The sequence below is a fragment of the Periplaneta americana genome, chromosome 4 (assembly GCF_040183065.1).
Source record: "Periplaneta americana isolate PAMFEO1 chromosome 4, P.americana_PAMFEO1_priV1, whole genome shotgun sequence".
NCBI lineage: Eukaryota > Metazoa > Arthropoda > Insecta > Blattodea > Blattidae > Periplaneta > Periplaneta americana.
This window is the reverse complement of record NC_091120.1, coordinates 24,511,489-24,533,984: the sequence shown is the minus strand read 5'-3', so window position 1 is coordinate 24,533,984 and position 22,496 is coordinate 24,511,489. Positions and strand designations below refer to the sequence as shown.

Here is a 22,496-nt window from a genome sequence, read left to right as displayed (position 1 = left end):
GTAGACCTACATTCAAAATGGTACAGTGAAGACCTATTATTCAATTATTTTAGAGTAAACATACAATTAAATGGTGTGCCAGTTAATACGTGTTCAGTCAAAAATAATTTTATGCGCTAAACGGAAAGTTCAGGTGATTTTGGAAGTGAAAATCGTCGAATTTATATAAGGAACTTTTCATGAAGATTAAGTTTAGTATATAAGGCGTTATACTCCAGTCCGCCACAACAGTATTTTCGTATAAGACGAGAATTTTCCCTAGACTAAAAATACAATACAATCTTCTGAACTTCCCGTGCACTAGTTTATGTAACATTCACCTCTGTTCCAAACTCTCTGAAAGTTTCTCAGCCATATTCATTGCAACATTTACGTTGTCTTTACCAAGCATCTTCACAACATATTCTTTATCCTTCTTATATTCGTCTGAGCCTTGAATCATAGTTACTATTGTGAGGTATTTCATGTAGAAAATGTAACTCATCTCTTCATCGCCCGAAAGCCTGTGTTTACCAGCTTCGTCATATACTCTATGGGCTGTGAGACAAAGCCTGAAAAAGTAAAAAAAAACTTTGCAATGTACATATGTGAACAACATTTCAATTAATTAAAATAAAAGGTCAAATGAAACACAAATCTACTTACATCTTTGCTTTTTTTCCTTTAATAGCCTCACTAATATTATACTGTTCTTTCAGATCCGATATTGATTTACCCACATGTAAAGATTTTAGTTTAGTTTCCGGCATGTTGACTCTGTGTATGATGCTTGTAAATTGGAAATGTATTGTTATTACTTCAGCTTTTAACTGTCACCTTCTGCAAAATTAGATTTGACACAATTCATGAAAACGCTACACAGTATACAGTACACATTTTGAGATTTATTACAAACATTGCGATATAATATAAGATATCTAATTTTGTGTGTTACGTAAATAGCTTTTTGGTACTTACTAGTTTTAAAAACGACCTTATTTTCCTTTTATTCTACATTTTATTTGACAGACAGAAGCATATGAACTGCTTCCCATTCTTTCCTGTTGCTCTCAAAAATACGTATGCTGTTCTGTGTTCGGAAAGGAAGAAACTGAATATGTATTCACGAACATCACTGCAGAATACTTTCGTCAAACAGACGCACCCGTGTTTTCCGCGCATATGAGTCACAGAACAACCAACTCCGAAAACAAATTACCATTATTTAATTAGGACTTTTAAAAAGCTATAGTATCAATCAAAGTAGTTAAAATTCAAAGTATATCTGTACTATTACTTATTTAAAATTCTATGCAGTATATGAAGTCACAAAAATAATCTTTATTCGTAGAGCTGCCCTTTTTTTCAGGGATAATGGAAGAAATAAGGTTGTCGGTTTTGATGAAGTGCGACATTTACGGAGCTTTGTTTCTAATGGAAGCAATGAAAGTGTTTTGTAGTATATGATTGGTGTTTTTGAATTAGTTGTAAAACGAGATTAGGCCTGGCTACTGAGATCCGACGAGGACTATTGACGTCCTTAATTTATCATATTTTTTTCATAATTAATTAAAACACTATACCCGGATTACTGACAATATTTGCAAAAAAATAAGACTACAAGAATGGTAGGCTTGTCCGGCGGTGGACACCTCTACAGCCCTGCAGGATCAGCAGAAGGTTTGGCTTTTCTGTGACCAATCATTACATGTGAAACGCGTTATTTTGAAGATACTCGTGTTTTGAAAATGTGAAAAAATGTAACTGTAACTGTAATTTTAGTGACAATAATTTTTAATTTAATTTATGGTAAGGTAAATGTGCTAACACGTAGAAACAGTAATATTCAAGAATAGTGGCATCTTTTCTGCTACACCCGTCAATTTGAAGTAGACCTAGGAAGGAATAAGGGTACGTAATTGTGGTCTGAGATTTTGAGTACGGATTTTAATCTGTCAAGGATACATAAGTGATTTTCTTACACAATACTATCAATTTGCAGTGCGAGAGATGACTGCCATGACGTCAAATGCCCCAACCTCTGCAGATGCATGTCTCAGTATCGTGCACAGTCTTATGTGTCATCGTCAGGGTGGTGAATCAGAAGGGTTTGCCAAACGGGCTATTGAAAGTCTAGTGAAAAAATTGAAGGTAGGTATAATTTTTACATCAATTTAAAAGGTGCCTTTCTGAATATAAAAGCAATGTGCTGCAACTCTAAACAAATCTAACAAATTTTAAATTATGACATTTGTTGAGTTACCCTCTCATGCTTTAGTGTAATAGGACTTTGTTGTCATGCAGCCAGCACGACTTAAAGCAATGTGAGTCAGACTTCTTCCTCGTGTAGAAAAGAACAAATTCAATTGCTATAAGGAATTTAACACTGGGCATAGTGTCATAGCCAACTAATGCAGCAAGAAAAATACTATTCTGTTGTCCCATCTGTGTGATGAATTAGTAACAGGGCACGTGCCCTTGACAAACCAAATTAGCAGTGCTCTGAAAAAATTCTACATTGCTAGTGATAACATAGGCCTATTATGAATAAGCTAAATAAGTTTGTAAGTTCCGTAAATTTAAATTATTATTATTAATCATTTTGGAATTTCCACCACATTTTCTTATTTGTTCTGTTAATTGATTCTTTTTTACTTACACGTTATATGAAATATAAACAGTTTTGTTGCTGTGAAGTAGCCCTATCGAAAGAGAGAAAGGTTGACTTCATTTACAAATGAATAATTTAACGTAGGCCTACCTCATATAATATATTATATTTATTTCTTCCTGTAACCACTACAGGTTACCATAGACAAAGAGTACCATGATAAAATAAATATAGAGTAAATGCTTTGAGGTTTAATGAAATTTTGGCAGAAATTACTATATTAGATGTGCTAATTTTCAGCATCATTTATGTGTGTGTATATATATATATATATATATATATATATATATATATATATATATATGCTATGTAAAAGTTATATTAAGAGGCCTACACAAGAAGAGGCTACACACAGACGAATCAACTGTAGGCCTACTTCGGTAGTGGGGATGCTGGAAATTGTATTTCCATGGGAAAATCTGGAAATACCGTAATATTTACTGTTTATTTTGTAAAAAAATTAATTAACAGATGCAAAGACAGATTTTTCTCTCCTAATATTCTAAAACTTAAAATAGGCTACGGAAAAGTAAGGATGGACAAAATATTTTCTATTTTCTCTTTCTACCATCTGTGCAGCATTTTATCCTATCAATCACAGTCACTTTTGTGTGTCCGTGGCAAATTAAAGGTGTCTGTTTCAGATGTCATGTGGGCACTTCAGAGACAGGAAGATAGAGTTTCATGCTTTTGCCACATTTTACTCAGAGGATAAATCTAATACAATATTCGCGTGTGCTCGTGTAAAGGGGGTTAAGTCAAATTGTAAGGTATGTAAACTTCCCTCCTTTGGTACTGAATAAAACCCCTTTGTCACAAACTATGAGGTATTGTAGCTGCATCATAGATGGAAGAACCCCTTTAACACAAGTGAAAAGTAATTGTGGATAGTTGAAATCTGTACTTATTCCAGTTTAGCCAATTCATACTTAACCCCCTTTACACGAGCATATCAGTGTCTGAGATGCACTCCAAAAATTGAAAGAAATTTTCCAGAAAAAAAAAAAAGAACTAATTTAAAGAAAAATATAACTAATGTTAAGAATTATTCATTGATCTTCAGAAACCTTTAAATTCACTCCCATTGCTATCATCGGAAGTTTCTTCTTCTTCATTGAACTCTCCATCAGAATAGAAATCTTCATCTTCAGATTCATAGAGAAAATCACTTCCGTCTAGGATGTTACTGATACCACACTTCAAAAAAAAAGACTTCACAGCAGTGTTCTCACTGACCTTGGACGAGGATATTTTGACCCATTCACAAACTTAAGTGAGTGTAGGCCATTTAAGTGCTCCCTTCGGAGTCAGCTGGTGCACAATGCATCCATCATGCACTTATTCCACTCGTCTCTCATGAACACTTTAAATGGTTTAACGGAACGTCAAGAGGATGTAGTTGTGAAGTTGGTCCTCCTGGTGTGACAGCATTCCAAGATCTTGGAAGAGAAAAACTAGAGTGCGGGCAACTATGAAAAATAATGGTACATGTAGGCCTACCTTCGTTGTATAAGATGCAGCCTAATTTTAAGGCATATTTTGAGAACAAAAAAGTGCGTCTTATACACCGACAAATACGATAATTTGGTGTTCTGTAAGTTTGGCAATGAGGAAAATCCTGTCAACACTCTGGATTGAACCTGGGACTTCCCAGTTTGTAGGTTGTTGCTCTACGAAGTAAGCCATCTGATTGTCTTTTCTTTTTCTTTGTAGACTTGTTATTTCTTTCTATTATTGAACTGTGGATTGAAACAGCAAATGATTAAATAAGCCTAGATAACTGTTTCCATGTATATTCTCATAATGTCGAAGTCATTCATCCTCTTTTCGTCATGTTTTCAAAAGTTAACCTTTGCTGTAGCAAAGCATCTTCTAATTAAAACAGTAGAATACTGGGTGTTCAGTTCAAAGTGTGTCATGGCTTGCTGTATGCCATCATGTGGCTAGTCGATGAGCCTAGAGAATTCAATCTTCCTACACGTCGGCAGAGGTGTATTACTTACGTGCCAGAGGAGTTGCCTAGCAAGTACGGCGTTCATTCAGAAGAGTACTTAGCGATATGTACGGTAACGCCCATAGTGGCAGGAATGTGAACTGTTTCGAAACATGTACTGTGGTGAGGTTTTTTCTTACTGTCGGGATATGTGGAGAGGGTTAAGACGATTACTTACGTATTTGTTGGCATTAATTTCGACGGTCAACATGGACACGGAGCATTTGATTTGTGTTGTGGAATGTTACCGTACACAACCGATGATAACAAATACCCTGCGTACGACTTGGCCGCACAAAACACAGTGCGAAAGAGGTTATGGTAGCACACAGACCGTACAAACCGCCATCTGTTGCTACGATGTTCAAGTTATACCGTACACGTTCTCAAGTTCAGATTGAATGCCTTGATTAATAGGCAACTTCTCTGACACAAAAGTTGAAACTCTCTTCAAATCGCTGACTCATCAACAGTGACGTCATGACACAGTTTGAAATGAACACCCAGTATATGTAGACAACACAAAAAATGAAGTTGAATACACAAGACAGCAATTGGTGCACAAACATGGAGAGCAGCGAGCTCTTTGAGGAGCAAGTTTATCTCTACGTCATCAGAAGATTAGCAGTGGCAGGCCTATGATCTTCTTACAGTGTTTTGATAAAAGGATATATTTTGCAAAAACATACAGTAACAGGAGATGTGGTGAAAAGCAAGTTATGGAATAATTTTATTTCAATTTTTCAACAATAAATACAGAGAGAGGCAGCGAAGATGTGGTGAAAAGCATGTTATGGAATAATTTTATTTCAATTTTTCAACAATAAATACAGAGAGAGGCAGCGAAGATGTGGTGAAAAGCATGTTATGGAATAATTTTATTTCAATTTTTCAACAATAAATAGAGAGAGAGGCAGCGAAAAGTTACTGCACTATGCATGGGATGTTGGGAAACAGACTGCCTACAATCCATTGCTCGACTCACTGGTATGCTGTAGGAGCTCAGGTGGGTGTTCTGTTTCATTACCGTGTTGCATTACTACACTTGTTATTGAACATTATTTGTGTTGTGCAAATCAAGCTTTCAGGTATAACAGAGTTAGTGTGCACTCAACGTTGGTTGCTTGACAGTTGTCAGCCCACTTTGAGGTCTGTGGATATAGAAGGAAAAATTGGATCAGTGTCTGGTAGAGTTCCTGGCTAGCTCAGTTAGTAGAACGTTGGTACGTTAAACCAAAGGTCCCGGGTTCGATACCCGGCCCCGGAACAATTTTTCCCTTGAAATTATTCGTTCAAGTCACACAGAGTTAGTGTGCACTCAACATTGGTTGCTTGACGGTTGTCAGCCCACTCTGAGGTCTGTGGATATAGAGGGAAAAATTGGATCGGTGTCTGGTAGAGTTCCTGGGTAGCTCAGTTGGTAGAGCGTTGGTACGTTAAACCAAAGGTCCTGGGTTCGATACCCGGCCCCGGAACAGTTTTTCCCTTGAAATTATTTTCAAGTCACACAGAGTTAGTGTGCACTCAATGTTGGTTGCTTGACGGTTGTCAGCCCACTTTGAGGTCTGTGGATATAGAGGGAAAAATTGGATTGGTGTCTGGTAGAGTTCCCGGGTAGCTCAGTTGGTAGAGCATTGGTACGTTAAACCGAAGGTCCCGGGTTCGATACCCGGCCCCGGAACAATTTTTCCCTTGAAATTATTCGTTCAAGTCACACAGAGTTAGTGTGCAGTCAACGTTGGTTGCTTGATGGTTGTCAGCCCACTTTGAGGTCTGTGGATATAGAGGGAAAATTGGATCGGTGTCTGGTAGAGTTCCCGGGTAGCTCAGTTGGTAGAGCGTTGGTACGTTAAACCAAAGGTCCTGGGTTCGATACCCGGCCCCGGAACAGTTTTTCCCTTGAAATTATGTTCAAGTCACACAGAGTTAGTGTGCAGTCAACGTTGGTTGCTTGATGGTTGTCAGCCCACTTTGAGATCTGTGGATATAGAGGGAAAAATTGGATTGGTGTCTGGTAGAGTTCCCGGGTAGCTCAGTTGGTAGAGCATTGGTACGTTAAACCGAAGGTCCCGGGTTCGATACCCGGCCCTGGAACAATTTTTCCCTTGAAATTATTCGTTGAAGTCACACAGAGTTAGTGTGCAGTCAACGTTGGTTGCTTGACGGTTGTCAGCCCACTTTGAGGTCTGTGGATATAGAGGGAAAAATTGGATTGGTGTCTGGTAGAGTTCCCGGGTAGCTCAGTTGGTAGAGCATTGGTACGTAAAACCGAAGATCCCGGGTTCGATACCCGGCCCCGGAACAATTTTTCCCTTGAAATTATTCGTTCAAGTCACACAGAGTTAGTGTGCAGTCAACGTTGGTTGCTTGATGGTTGTCAGCCCACTTTGAGATCTGTGGATATAGAGGGAAAAATTGGATCGGAGTCTGGTAGAGTTCCCGGGTAACTCAGTTGGTAGAGCGTTGGTACGTTAAACCAAAGGTCCTGGGTTCGATACCCGGCCCCGGAACAGTTTTTCCCTTGAAATTATTTTCAAGTCACACAGAGTTAGTGTGCAGTCAACGTTGGTTGCTTGATGGTTGTCAGCCCACTTTGAGATCTGTGGATATAGAGGGAAAAATTGGATTGGTGTCTGGTAGAGTTCCCGGGTAGCTCAGTTGGTAGAGCATTGGTACGTTAAACCGAAGGTCCCGGGTTCGATACCCGGCTCTGGAACAATTTTTCCCTTGAAATTATTCGTTGAAGTCACACAGAGTTAGTGTGCAGTCAACGTTGGTTGCTTGACGGTTGTCAGCCCACTTTGAGGTCTGTGGATATAGAGGGAAAAATTGGATTGGTGTCTGGTAGAGTTCCCGGGTAGCTCAGTTGGTAGAGCATTGGTACGTAAAACCGAAGATCCCGGGTTCGATACCCGGCCCCGGAACAATTTTTCCCTTGAAATTATTCGTTCAAGTCACACAGAGTTAGTGTGCAGTCAACGTTGGTTGCTTGATGGTTGTCAGCCCACTTTGAGGTCTGTGGATATAGAGGGAAAAATTGGATCGGAGTCTGGTAGAGTTCCCGGGTAACTCAGTTGGTAGAGCGTTGGTACGTTAAACCAAAGGTCCTGGGTTCGATACCCGGCCCCGGAACAGTTTTTCCCTTGAAATTATTTTCAAGTCACACAGAGTTAGTGTGCAGTCAACGTTGGTTGCTTGATGGTTGTCAGCCCACTTTGAGGTCTGTGGATATAGAGGGAAAAATTGGATCCGAGTCTGGTAGAGTTCCCGGGTAACTCAGTTGGTAGAGCATTGGTACGTTAAACCAAAGGTCCTGGGTTCGATACCCGGCCCCGGAACAGTTTTTCCCTTGAAATTATTTTCAAGTCACACAGAGTTAGTGTGCACTCAACGTTGGTTGCTTGACGGTTGTCAGCCCACTTTGAGGTCTGTGGATATAGAGGGAAAAATTGGAGCGGTGTCTGGTAGAGTTCCCGGGTAGCTCAGTTAGCAGAGCGTTGGTACGTTAAACCAAAGGTCCTGGGTTCGATACCCGGCCCCGGAACAGTTTTTCCCTTGAAATAATTTTCAAGTCACACAGAGTTAGTGTGCACTCAACGTTGGTTGCTTGATAGTTGTCAGCCCACTTTGAGGTCTGTGAATATAGAGGGAAAAATTGGATCGGTGTCTGGTAGAGTTCCCGAGTAGCTCAGTTGGTATAGCATTGGTACGTTAAACCAAAGGCCCTGGGTTCGATACCCGGCCCCGGAACAATTTTTCCCTTGAAATTATTCATTATTTGTGTTCACCATCAGTATGGTGACGTATAGTATTGCAGAACGAATATTTCTAGTTGAGACATTTCTTCTGAAGAAGAAATTGTATGACAGTATTGTTCGCAAGTTTCTACGTCAGTTCTGTGATGCCTTCGAGACAGTACATAACCAAGTTACGCAGAAAGTGGCGAGAAACAGGGTCTGTAAACAAAAAGAGAGAACCACAGAAGAGGGTAATAAGAGAAGCTTGTAGATATTCAAACAAGAATTGAAACCAGCCCAAGGAAATCTTCATGCCGATTGCCGCAGGAGTGTGGTATTTCGTAATGATCGGCGTTACGGGGACTGAAAATGCTACACTTTCATTCTTACAAAGTGTCACTGCTTCATCAGTTAACATAACAGGATCCAGCTGCCCGCATAAATTTCTGTTGGTGGGGAGCTTTAAAACAGAAAGTGTACAAGAACAATTCACATATTCTTGAAGCCTTGGAAAATGAAATCAGACAAGTGATATCTGAAATTTCAGAGGCGGAGTTACAAAGAGTGTGTCGGAATTTTTTAACACGATGCAACGTTTATATCGCGAATGCTGGACATAATTTTCAACAGTTGCTTTGATGAAAGGTAAGATTACATCAGTTTTCAACTTCATTCATTCATTTCAGTCATTAGGTAACTTAACTAATAATTTAGGCCTACTGTAATGAAACTGAATGCCCACCCACGCTGCTACAGCTTACTGGTGAATCGAACAATGGATTGTGGGTAATCTGTTCCCCGACGTCCCTTGCATAGTGCTGTAACTTTTTGCTGCCTCTCTCTCTCTGTATAACTACTTTTATTACACAATAATAAAAATATATTAATAATAATGTTAGTAACTAAGATGTATAAATAGATATAATGATATGATAAATATATAAATAAAATATTTCTGGAGATCAAAACTCTTTACTGAAACATCATAACAATTATGCAAAATAAATTGTAATTTTCTGAACCAGTAGCGGCTCGTGCCTTTCTTGGATGGGTGTTCACAAAAAAATATTGGTAATGAACACACTGATATATTCTCGTATAGTTGTGTCACATGTCAGAGATAAACGAGTTCTAATATGCATGTACGCATATAAACCAAAATTAAAACCGTTAAACAAGAGTAGAGTAAAATTAATTCATAGGACTCACCTTCACTGCTGTTGTAGATGGTGTTGAAGATCTAGATTTATTTGTAGAGAAACTCCATGCGCCTAGTTTTGAGAGACGGAAACTTATCAATAACTTTATTATTGAAGTCTCTAATGTTGTTAACAAGTTTTTTTTTTCCATTGCCAACATAGCCAATGTGCTTAATTGGTCTTCTGTCTTCGTGTTACGGAGGAATGTTTTAATCCTCTTTTAATTTAACACACTCACAATTTCAAACACGTCCGTCTCAAAACTTCAAGTGTTACTGCATGGATAATTATGTATTTATCCATGGTTACTGTTTCAACTTTCAATACGCACCAATACAGCTTGTATTTTTCTTACTTTGCTGAACAAAAGACAACAGAATCAGCCCCAGTGTGTAACGGTATTTTGAAAAGAAAGAGTAAAGAGAGAAAACGAGGAAAAAGAGAGAAAGGAACAGGGTGCCAGACCCAAGAGAGATGGAGCATCTCTCTTTCTCTGTCATTAGCACTTTAAGACCTGTGCGAGACAGAGCTATTGTAACCATTGTAACAAACCAGAAAATATTCTCACCTCAGGCTATTCCACCCTGGTAGAGAAAAATTGCGCGAGCTGCTGTCAACCTGTGCAATGGAGATTTAAAGACACATGACACATGAACGGCAAATTCTCTCGAGACGAAAAATTTAGGAACGTCATTGCACATTGGAAAGTAATAAATGTAATAATATTAATAATAATAATAATAATAATAATAATAATAATAATGATTTATTTAACCTGGCAGTAACAGTAATACATATGATTATTGTTGGTTTTTAAGGTGTTCATGTGCTCCTGTGCTCATATGGAGGAACCGCCGCTGTTCTTAACTCAATATTACTACAAAGATTTCAATGAAAACTAAAAAATGAAAATTAGAAAGAAAACCAATAGGCCTACATTATTTTCATATTATTAAAATCTTTCTTAATGTATTACTAAATCTATTGAAATGAAACTTGCTGAACAAATACAAAATCAATATGTATAATAAGCAGTGACGTCTATATTTGATAAAAAGGGGTTTAACCGAGCTGATGACGCCAGTAATGGGCATTTTAGACAATTCTTATTGTTTATCAAACCTACTTATTTTGAGGTGAAAATTGTCATTAGATACATGCACTGTAACAGTAGATATGCCAAAATGCCCATTATTGGGGTCATCACACTGAATTGTGTTTTAGAAGCTCTCCAGTGTTCATTATGTTTACTGTCACAAGTATGTTTCAATTTCGGTAGTCTTTGTATTCTATTGGGTGATATAGTTTGAGTTGCACTCAAATGTAGAAGGGCCCTCAGATTGTCACAGACTTTGGTCATTCGTGACTTAGCAATTTTCATACTGAAATAGCTGTTGGCAGAAATAAGTAGACTCAAACATACTGATTACCTTTGCTGCTCTTTAATTCAGTTTAGGGAAGCAGATCCGAGGTAAATATGTATAAAATTGTAATATACAGTAATTACGGAGGCGTGGAAACTATTTTTAAGTGTATTATCATGTATTAAATGAATGAATGTGTAGTACCAACGATATGGGTACTTTCATCCAAGGAGCAGGATATCACTTGTCCATTACCATTCAATGTAAAAAATATGTGGTTTCTTTTTAAATAATTTTGGAACTTTGCAGCTCAGTGAGATTTCCTTACTGTGTTACGTCATTCACTAACCATATATGAAGATCAAATTCTTTCTGATGAATCTTACTTTTCGACAATGGAAAGCTTGAATGTTGTCGTCCACTGGCTCTACTAACAAAGGAGGACAATCATGCTACAAAAGTCTACCATAAACACATCGTTTTAAGTGGTAAAATTACACATAAAAATAAACAAGAACCAGGTCAGAGAGAAACTACATGGAAAAATATTGAATATTTGGGGGGGGGGAGACGAGAGAGAGAGAGAGAGAGATATCAGGAAATGACTGACTTCCATCTCATCAAAATGGATAGAACATATCTTCTCAAAGAACTGAGTCAAGCAGGAAAGGACATTACCAGTTTATATTGAGAAGAAGGATGACGAACAGAACAATGTCCAAGGCCAACCATTAAACAATCTACAGAGTAATTGAGGAGGAATAGTAAATATTTTAGGGTGTGGTAGCATGGACTATCCTGGGTAAATAAGTTCATATTAATATACTAGCCGTACCCGTGCGCTCCGCTGCACCTGTTAGAAATAAATATAAAGTAATTACATAATTAAAATAGGACGTTTGATAGAAGGATAAATCGTTTATTATGTTAAATAATTTAAATTGTATTAAAAGAATTAAAATGCGATCATTTTGATCCAGAGACCACTCATTTGGTCATAAAAATTATATTAGGAAATATAGGAAACTAATACCTATCAAGTTTTCTGTGCATAAGAAGCTATTTTAATCTTACCTGTCCTCGATTCACTCAGAAGTTACTGTAATAACATTATAGCATTATGTCCATCTAGAGAAACTACACTTTCTAATGGTGAAGTAATAATTAATTATACAAATCGGCTAATTTAGCTTCCGATATTACTTCATACAAACACAGAAACATTATCTGTAGGCTATGTTTCAAAGCTTTCGATTGTTGTTGTCCAAGGTCCCATATTGACGAATTCATTTGTTTTTTATTTCATTACACCACCTTAGATGGCGTTATTGTAATTTTGAAACTCATTTATCTCATTAAATGTCAGTCCTATCAAAATTGTGCATGGAATAAAACTTATCGGAAATTATTTTTAAAGAAACTTTTGTTATGTAATATTTTTCATGAGAATTAATAAGCGCTATATTTCGAGTTATTTAATTCAAGCCCCCTTATAACCCCTCTTTTAAATAAAATATTTTGAATGCCATATAGCCTAAATTCTAAGTTACAATGAACTTAATTTATATTCCAATTTTCATATAAATCGTTTCAGCCATTATCACGTGAAAAGGTAACAAACAGACAGACAGACATACAAACAAAAATTTCAAAAAAGCGATTTTCGGTTTCAGGGCGGTTAATTATATATGTTAGGGCCAATTATTTTTGGAAAATCGAAAATTACCAGAAAAATTTCGGCTACAGATTTATTATTAGTATAGATATCCAATTTTCAATGGGTGTTTGAATGTTATATATAACAAGCCTTACAAATGGTATGAATGAACGACAAATGACTATGTACAAGCACATGTCACTCTTCTGAGAGCAGAACTGTTCATAATGGGTGTAGAGAAACAGCTGCTTGTAGTCAGCCTGTAGACATCCGATGAGTGCACAAATCTGAAACAGATGACAAGCACTCAGCATGTGACTCCAGTAAGTTATGTTCTTATGCTGTTGCATACATATTACAAGTGTTTATAACAATGCAGCACATCTTTACACGTGCTGAATATGCCACAGCTTACTCCTGTCAATTTTTGTCTGTGGGTGTGGATGAAAGGTGAAGTAAACACAAGAGATGAATTGGTCATTCACATTATGAATAATGCTGCACTCATGAAAGAATGACAAGATGACCTCAGAAAAACAACTTTTGTCAACAGAGCGAAAAAGTGCAATGAAGTCAGTTTGGAATTTTTTAACAATTACTTTGAGTCGTTGAAATGTACTGCTACCATGTAAATAAACAGTAAATGTAATCATTAAATCATTTGTTTTTCCTTCTTGTCACTTGTATCATTTATTATGTTCAACATTTAAACAGTTGTATCTCAACACCCATTGAGAATTGGACACATGTTTATATGAACTTTTTTTTTTTTTTTACTCAGAATAATCCATACTATCACCTCTAAAATATTTACTGTTCCTGCTGAATCATCCTGTATATAATAATTTCTACTGCTGAACCATTTTTCCATTAGAACAAGCTTCACCATCTCATTTGTCAGTTTATATTATTCAATACAAAAATCGCAAAAAAAAGTCGTTTAATTGAAATTTACTTGAACTTAATATGAAAAGCATCCATTCAAAAGTCGAGTGAAATTAGTGTACACTGATATCATGTCCAAAATCACTCTTCTTGCATTAGAGATTAGAGATATCTTGGCTGATGTTAGTAAATATTTATGTCATTGGACTCTTTCAGAAGAGATTTTAAACAATAAACTGCACAGTTTATAAATGAAGTTGTATCTCACTTTTAACCTTAAAGGATGTCTTTTGTATGCAGTGTATATAAAACGAAAGTAGTTGTTATTTGAATGCACAGAAATCATCTATGTAGGTCTTTTGAATAATGGTTCAAGAAAATAAACTTTCCTAGATACCATTTGACTACTGAATGTTTTTTAACTGTATGTAATGTCTTGTCATTAATATTTTGTTTTCAGGAAAAACGTGATGAACTAGATAGTTTAATAACAGCTATTACAACCAATGGAGCTCATCCAAGTAAATGTGTCACTATACAACGAACTCTTGATGGCAGACTACAGGTATGAAAATGTAGAAATTTCGGAATTTCTCTAATACGAAAATAATAGGCTTTTCTTTTAATCATGTTTTATTTTTCCATTTTGAGTACATGGAATTAAACATGAAGACCGCTATATATTAAGTAGTAATAAATAATGACATATTTGTTAATTTACACTTTGCTTCTCTTCATGCAGAAAGAGGGTAATGTTAAATCTGTGTAGGATTTAGATCATTATTAAATACAACATTACTCACGTCCATATTTACTGAAATCATATGTACGAGGCGTGTTCTTAAAGTAAGTTCCAAAAGGGTGTAGTAAGTAAACGGGAAGATATTTACAAACCATTTTTGTTGCATTGTATTCCCCACGCTTCAATTACTTCTCAACACAATCTCCACCATTATTGAGGCATTTATCGAGTCGTGCACAAGTCTTTCTATCCCCTCGTTGTAGAATTCGCCCGCCTGCGATGCGAACCACTCCTGCACTGCTGTTTTCACTTCATCGTCGCCATCAAAACGTTTACCACCGACGAACTTCTTGAGGTGCAGGAAGAGATGAAAGTCACTCGGAGCCAAATCCGGGCTGTAGGGGGGATGATCAATTTGTTCCCAGCCAAATTTCGAGATGAGATTTTGGGTGTCACGAGCTGTGTGTGGCTGAGCATTGTCATAAAGCAACACAACTCCGTCGGTCAGCATCCCACGTCTCTTGTTCTGAATTGCGCGACGGAGCTTCTTCAAGGTCTCACAATAGGTTTCTCTATTAATGGTTTCACCCCGAGGCAAGAATTCGATGAGTAGGACTTCTTTTCTGTCCCAAAAAACAGTGCACATAACCTTGTGTGTTGACATGGTTTGTTTGAATTTCTTTTTCCTTGGCTATGCAGTGTGCCTCCATTCCATGGACTGCTGCTTCGATTTAGGTGTCATGTGAGACACCCAAGTCTCGTCACCTGTCACGATATGGTCAAAAAACTCATTGCCTTGCTCACTGTAACATGTGAGAAAGCTCGATGCACTGGAAGCTCGTTTGGTTTTGTGTTCCTCGGTGAGCATCTTGGGTCCCATTGTGAGCACAATTTTCGATATTGTAATCGATCTGTCACAATTTTGTAGGGAACACTCTGCGACATTTGTGTAAAATTCAAGGAAAGCGAAGAAATTGTGAACCTCCTGTCCTCATGAATTTTTTCATCGACAGCATGCACCAAATCGTCATTGATCAAAGATGGCCGACCGGTACGCTGCTCGTCATGCACAGAGACGCGGCCCTCGTTGAACTTCCTAACCCATCTCCTGACCATTCCATCACTAATGGCATCATCACCATACACCTCACAAAGTTGACGATGAATGTCAGCTGGTTTGATGTTTCTCGCATTCAAGAAACGGATAACAGACCGCATCTCACAGTCGGCGGGTTGCTCGATCACTTTAAACATTTCAACTGATCACAACTAACCACACACACGGACTGAAGTTCTGAAGCTGCATGCACAGCTTGCCTGAGGACCGAACAAGAAAACACGCATGCGCAAAATAACGATTGCAGCGATGCGAAGGCTATAATTGAAAACGGAACTTACTTTAAGAACACGCCTCGTATATTGTGAGTTCTGTTAAATCGTATTTAGTACTGTTTCAGTTATGAAGATGATGAAAATCCATAAATCCATCGATAAGATTATTATACAACATTTGGCCTACATTGTGTTTTGTTACTTTGATGTAGACAGAAATGGTCATTTGTATACTGAAATTTATTTGCTACAAAACGTAGACATATGCAAGATATTGATGGAGACTAGAATAACAAGTTTTTTATTTAATCATCTGTTACCTTATATTCTGCACTCATTAAAATAATGTTTGCAAAGTAAGCTAAGTTTAAAATCTCCTTTAAAGTCTATCATTCATAATTTTCTAATTGAGTACTGTAATTGCAGCTTCAAAATGGTGTGTGTAAAATCCTTGTCTTTGACGAACACAACTGAATATGTCATATCAGGCATGAATATGAAATATTAATTTCTTTAGGAGAATTATGTAGATGAAAAACAAGTAGCCTACTTCAAATTTTGTTTCTCGTTAGTATTGCCAATTAAAGAAAATGAAACACGGCTGGTTTCACGAACACATGTTAAATCGTAAATTGTTAACTGTAACAATTTGTTAAACTGTTAAGATAACATCATTTCATTTATTGTATTCCATTGTTCTTACATTAGCATTGATGTAAAACAAGTCAAGATTTTATAAGATTACAATTTTTTGGCAAGATGAAGTGAGGTGAATTTTGTGTACTAAAACTTTAACAAAATTGTTAAAAACCTGAACTATGGGTGATGTAAATTACGTTGAAGATGCAGAATTGCTGTATTTAAACTTTTTAAAACATCTTCGGGAGAGAGGTATAAGGATTAATGATTTCGAAAATCTACCTCAGGACGAATTCTGCAGTGCTTGGGAAAAGTGACACAAGTCAGTTTCCACAAACCTTTTTTGATAATTTATTGACAACTTACGGAACATCTGCTCGCTTGGAAAAAAAATACATAAGTATTCCTCCCATTACAATAATTCATAGGCCTACAGAAAAAAATCAAATCGACATAAACCAGTGTAAGTTGTCAATAAATTATCAAAAAAGGTTTGTGGAAACTGACTTATGTCACTTTTTCCGAGCACTGCAGAATTTTTACACTGGTATCAACTGTCGAAAACAATTTTCAGGGAAACAATAGACAAAATTCATGAGAGGTTAGAATACACAACAGAAATATGCCTCTCTCTCCTATGCTACTGGTATTAATATTATACTAACATTTTACGCCAGTTGAAATATCTAAAGCAACCATAAGTGGAACCATCCAAAAAGTTTCTAATACTGATACTATAGCGAGAATAAGACGAAGATATGTAACATTTTGATTAATAAAAGAGCTGTAAAATGTTATGTTGCTTAGAAGTTGTGGTAACCTCCCCATGGCAACATAATTTTATTCGTTAGTAGTCTCACCCACTTGTCATCCTTGGCTTTGATTTCCACACCATCTGTTTTCTTGCATTCGAAAATATCTTTATTCGTATTTGGTTACCAATTTCAGTAACAAAGATTTTACTGTATCAATAAAATTGGATCGTCTATTCATTTCATACCACCAGTTTCGTGTCTCATTTTCAAAAACAAATAATAATTTCCAAAATGATCGTAGTATTGCACTAGTTTTCTCTTTGTGAAGTGAGTGAAAGACATTCAGAAAAGCTTTGGTGCTGACATGGCCTTCCTGATTCATACTATTCCCAATTTTCATTGGAGTTAAATATGTTAACTAACATCCATCTGGAAATCGTTGGTGGAACTCAAATGCATGAAAACTTGTTAACACAATTGTTAAAACTTTAGCATGTGTTAACAAACAATGTGTTAAGGCTGGTTCACAATAAACCGGAAACGAGAATTGGAACGAAAACGAAAACGGTAAAATTGTTAAAATGAGTACATTTAAATGTGAGCATTCACAATTAACGAAAAGCTTGCCGGAGCCCGGGATCGGGAATGGAGAGTTGGCCAAGTTTCAACTTCGGCATTCACGTTTCCGATCACAGCCCACTAGATTCATTCTATTGCCATTTAAAAGCTATTTTGTCGTCATATATTTTGTAGCAAGAAGACAGTGACATAACCTATGCATTATTTTGTTCTGTGCTGTGCATCATGGAGCAAGTTTTATTTGATGAGATTCTAATATTGAAATCCTCACATTTACGATAAGCGGCGTGCCTCGTATAAAGATGAGAAAATGAAGGAGAATACGTGGCTTTCAACACCGATCGGAAGCGAATCATATTTTATTACTGTATTGGTTGTATTACACACTACATATTCACGCTTCAATTCAATAACTACTGTTGTGTTCATTTTTGTTCTATTACAAATGTTTCTTCTCTAATTATTTTACGTTATGGTAAACTTAAAATAGATTGTGATAATAAAGATGCATGGACATACTTATAGTACCATACCTAATGAAATGTTTCAGTTGAAATTTCGAAGTTGGTTAACCTGTGTTTATGTTGGCTGCCTTGTACTCATGAGAGAACGCCATTGGTCAATTATACACAAATAACATCAGAATGGGTAATATCGACTTTACATATCGTTATTGACATGTATGTCGATATGCATAGTCGTCTACGTTCTCGGTTTATTGTGAATCAAAAATTTTCATATTCACGTCCTCTGCTTCTCGTTTTCATTCTGGTTCTCGTTCCCGGTTTATTGTGAACCAGCCTTTAGTGCATTTTTAACATTTGTTGATGAAACCAGTCTTAATAGTTTGTAAAAACTTATTTCAATGAATATTGTGGCTTCACTTTGCATGACCAGGTGGTGATTGTGGTGTCATGTGGCTTACAGGTGGCGGGACGCAAGGGATTCCCGCATGTCATCTATGCAAGGATATGGCGTTGGCCAGACTTACACAAGAATGAACTGAAGCACGTCAAGTATTGCCAATTTGCATTCGACCTCAAGTGTGATTCAGTGTGTGTAAACCCATACCATTATGAACGTGTGGTGTCACCAGGAATAGGTGTGTGTATTAGCATTTATGCATGTATATTATGTCTCTAAATTGCCTGCACGATATTTATTTTCTTGAATCGTCTCTTGTTCCTGTCCTTTTATTTAAGCTGAAATATCAGTAATGAGGAGGATAAGAGATTCATATGAATGAATAAATTTTGGAACAAAATAAACATTTATCTTGTTTCATAACAAATATTAAAAGTATGAAGTACACATTACTATTCATGAATATAAAAATCTTGGGATTTTTATAATTTAACGTGTTCCTGTTTCTCTTAGACCTATAGGACATTTTAACACGCATGTTTCCTTCTTAGAGAAGAAATAAAATTCACTAATAAAATTTATTTAATAAACTTATTTCAAAAAGAAAATGTTCTCATTTTTGCTCAATCTTTCTCCCTCCCTCCTGTATATATAAACCTTTGTTTTTATTTTCCTGTAGTTTCTTTAATCTTTCAAGAATATGAACTTCTGTTCTAATAAATTTTCTTCAGACTTTTGGATTCTTTCAAAAATTTAATTCTTTTTTTTTGTAGTTTTTCCCATGTCATAAAGAATATTTCGAGACTGCATTTTCAAAAATATTAATGGTTCTATTTCTCATGGGGATAATAACAAGACTATATGGGAGGAATATAGCAAAGATTTTGGTAGAGAAAATCTGAATATTTCAAGAAAACCTACTCACAGTTCCTTTGTCCAGCACAAAACTTACAATATTTTTCATAGTGAATCACCCTATGTAAGTGGTGGCAACTCTAAAGAGGAGTTTTAAGTCTCACCATTGGTTATTTATTTATACTCTTTTTCCATAACACAAGGTCTGCAGGTTCGTTTTTTATATTCCTGACATTGCTAACTCTTTCAAACAACTATTATTGTTGAGTAAATTGATAGTGGACTTCTAATATTAATATAAATTAATAACCAGAAACATTCGTTGTTTGCAAGCACCGATAGACCAAAGAAAACTATCCTCCATCATACCATCTGACTATTTAATCAAAACTTTGATTAATCATTTTAAATAGCTAGTTTATATCTTAAATCACGTGAATAGTGGAATAAAAATAACCTACTATAATATTACTTATCATGGAATACCACCATATTACTGATATCCATGCATGTGTCCTGCATATTCACATAAGAACAGAAATAAATGACCCAAAGAAAGAAAAAAAAAATGAGTGTAAAGAATTTGACACATACTTCCTCACTGTAATTATTGTGAAACACACAAAATGTATAAGTTCCCTTTGTCAAGTTGCAGATGGTATTATTGATTATGGTTCTTTTTATGAGCTATCTTTCGAAAGGTATTTGTAAATGAAACCCTTTAATATGCAGCGACTCATCTTACATCCAGATCCTCTGGCCATCAACTTAATGGACAACAGTGAAACAATGTATAGCGTCAAGCGCATCATATTCTTGATTTTACATTTCGTTTTGTGAACAATAACTAAAAAGTTGCCTGAAAACTCTTAGATTTTCTTGTTCAATCTTGCAACACATTTACTGAATGTTCCTTTGGGAATGGTCTGTAAAGCACAGTAAAGGCATTAATTATAAAGTTATTTACTTCTTTTATACATTACATGGTTTAAGTAGAAACGTGTAATTAATTTTTCAAAGATTTACATAAATATCTGTATGCGTGTTATTAATTTTGTATTATTTTTCTATTTAATATAAAACTCGACATTCAGAAGTGGTTCATCACATGTAAAAGATGACAAATGATCTAATCCTGTATCAATAGCATACTCATTCATTGTGGCTTGTGACTATACCTGGCATAACCTAGTGTGGTGTGGAAACTATTACGAACTGTAAGAAAACTAGCAATGAAAAGTATAAATAATTCTGAATGTAATTCAGTGAAATCTCGATACAACGACCACATGGACCAGAAAAAAATATTGTTATAGAGGAATTTATTATCCGAGAATTTACAAAGAAAAAAGTCATGTTATTTGGACAGTATCCTGTATAAGGAACCACTCCTATAATTGATGTACATTATTTATTTAAGAATTTATAGTCTTTAATAAATTGTGATGAACACTATGATTTGTTAGCATAAAAAACAAAATATTATAGAGAAAAATAATGCAAATGTATTTTAACATTACATTAATGGAATTAAATGCTGGGACTACAATATTTTAACATTATACAGGATATTATTGCTGTATTGGTAATCATTGTATGGAGATTTCACTGTAATTTTTCCCTGATACTTGGGGTTCCAGGAACACAGAGCTCAGCTCATTTAATTTGCTCTGCATTTTATACAAGAAATACAATTTAAAAAAATATTAGTAGCATAGCTTTCGAGTTCTTAATCATTTTGTTTTTGATTCAAAATAAATGTCCTTCAAGAACTTGATGTGTCATCAATACTGGACTATATCTCCAGATATCAGTTGAACTGGAAGGAGCACATCTCAAGAATGGTTTCATCCAGGATCCCTAAGGCAATAATGAAGTATTGTCCAAATGGGAAATGGTCACTTGGTTGACCCATGAAAAGACGCCAAGAAAATCGCTTTTTCAGGCCGTAACAGTTCTTTTGGGACTAGTACTTGACAGAATGGTGATGATGATGATGATGATGATGATGATGATTTAAAATAAAGTAGATATGAATATAAAAAAAAATCCATCTAATAGCTTAGCAGAAATTTCTATACATCGATGACATGCATAGACCCCTATTTTGATATTACTGATAATGAAAATCTATTTGCGTCAAAATCACAAAAGTAAAATAAGACACAATGAATATTTTTTATTTTTAAATATTATGTTAATTTTTTCTTACTTTTCATTGGATCTGATTGACTGCCCAGTTCAGTATATAATTTTACCAGTGGCAAATACTTCAGGCTTGTTGCACATGTCCTGTAATTTTACAAATTAGTAAATAATTTTTAATTGTGAATACAAAATAAGTGTATACAAAGTGATGGGAAAAAGTAATACATTAGAGCAACCCTGGGCACAATGGGGAAGTGAAACGAGCTCAGAAATCCCTGCCCATGTCCTTTTTGCTTACACTGTCTTAAAAACAAACACAGTAGGCACTGTGCATCGGTGGTGGATTTCAGGCAACCAGCAAGAGCCGAAAGTTTGTAAAAATCTTATACAATCCATCACTAAGGAATGCTTACTTTCCTGTGTACTTATCTCAGCTGGGGAAGGTGGAGTGGGGACTTAAGGGGAAATCTGTAGTACCTCAATTGAGTTATTAGTGTTCAGGTCTGCATTATAGACTTGCTCTTTCTCTGTGAGCTTCATAAAGGGTTTTGTAGCTTCGAGGAATTGATGCATGCACACAACCACACTGTCTCTCTCTCTCATACCTCTTAAATATTCTTTCAATAGGTTCAGCACGATCTGGGCTATCTTCAGCCTACTGATTTATAAAGTATATTGGTATGCCTAAGTTTTTAAGGACTCATGAGTTGTAGCCAGCTCTGATCACTGGCTGGTCTTAATGATAATGATGCTGGAAGCAACTTATGACAGTCAAGTTATTAAACAATTTTTACAAAAGGAAAATGTGAATGGGAAGAGCTTGTGTGTGGATGGATTAAGGAGTGGAGAGTAGGTAGGACAAGTACGCACAGTTAGGCCACTGATTGGTCTCATTGTGTTACCTCTAAATTTCGACATGTGCGAGAAATGGCCAACAAATTTTGCATGGGGCCCTCTGAAAGAAATGATTTTTATTTATTTTCAAACTTTATTCTCTCCCTGAGAAAACCATGCTAAAGATGTTATCGCCCTCAATTGGGTTTGAACACACAAACCTTAGATACAGCAGCTAGTATAGGGACTGCTGGATCACAGAG

At 36.1% G+C, this 22,496-nt stretch overlaps 2 protein-coding genes and 1 long non-coding RNA gene across 8 annotated transcripts in view; 1 reads left to right on the top strand and 2 right to left on the bottom strand.

The window, feature by feature from the left end:
- Usp8 (Ubiquitin specific protease 8) overlaps window positions 1-1,131 on the bottom strand; it is a 71,685-nt gene extending 70,554 nt beyond the window's left edge. For both annotated transcript variants that reach the window (XM_069822998.1, XM_069822999.1), the window contains exons 1-3: window positions 958-1,131; window positions 646-819; window positions 321-551 (exon numbers count right to left, since the gene is read on the bottom strand). In XM_069822998.1, the coding sequence (XP_069679099.1) occupies window positions 321-551; window positions 646-749 (335 nt within the window). In that variant the 5' untranslated portion in view covers window positions 750-819; window positions 958-1,131. The remainder of the gene's footprint in view (window positions 1-320; window positions 552-645; window positions 820-957) is intronic.
- A 183-nt stretch (window positions 1,132-1,314) lies between these two features.
- Window positions 1,315-22,496, top strand: part of Med (Smad/Smad4 homolog Medea) — a 58,937-nt gene continuing 37,755 nt past the window's right edge. For 4 of the 5 annotated variants that reach the window (XM_069823003.1, XM_069823004.1, XM_069823001.1 and 1 more), the window contains exons 1-4: window positions 1,315-1,659; window positions 1,982-2,130; window positions 13,946-14,050; window positions 18,460-18,634. In XM_069823003.1, coding sequence (XP_069679104.1) covers window positions 1,605-1,659; window positions 1,982-2,130; window positions 13,946-14,050; window positions 18,460-18,634 — 484 coding nt within the window. In that variant the 5' untranslated portion in view covers window positions 1,315-1,604. Of the gene's footprint in view, window positions 1,891-1,981; window positions 2,131-13,945; window positions 14,051-18,459; window positions 18,635-22,496 lie in introns of all 5 variants that reach the window. The other variant, XM_069823002.1, reaches the window with a different exon arrangement.
- LOC138697609 (uncharacterized) overlaps window positions 12,066-22,496 on the bottom strand; it is a 59,740-nt gene continuing 49,309 nt past the window's right edge. The window contains exon 3 of the long non-coding RNA XR_011331587.1: window positions 12,066-12,887. This is a non-coding gene — a long non-coding RNA (uncharacterized lncRNA). The remainder of the gene's footprint in view (window positions 12,888-22,496) is intronic.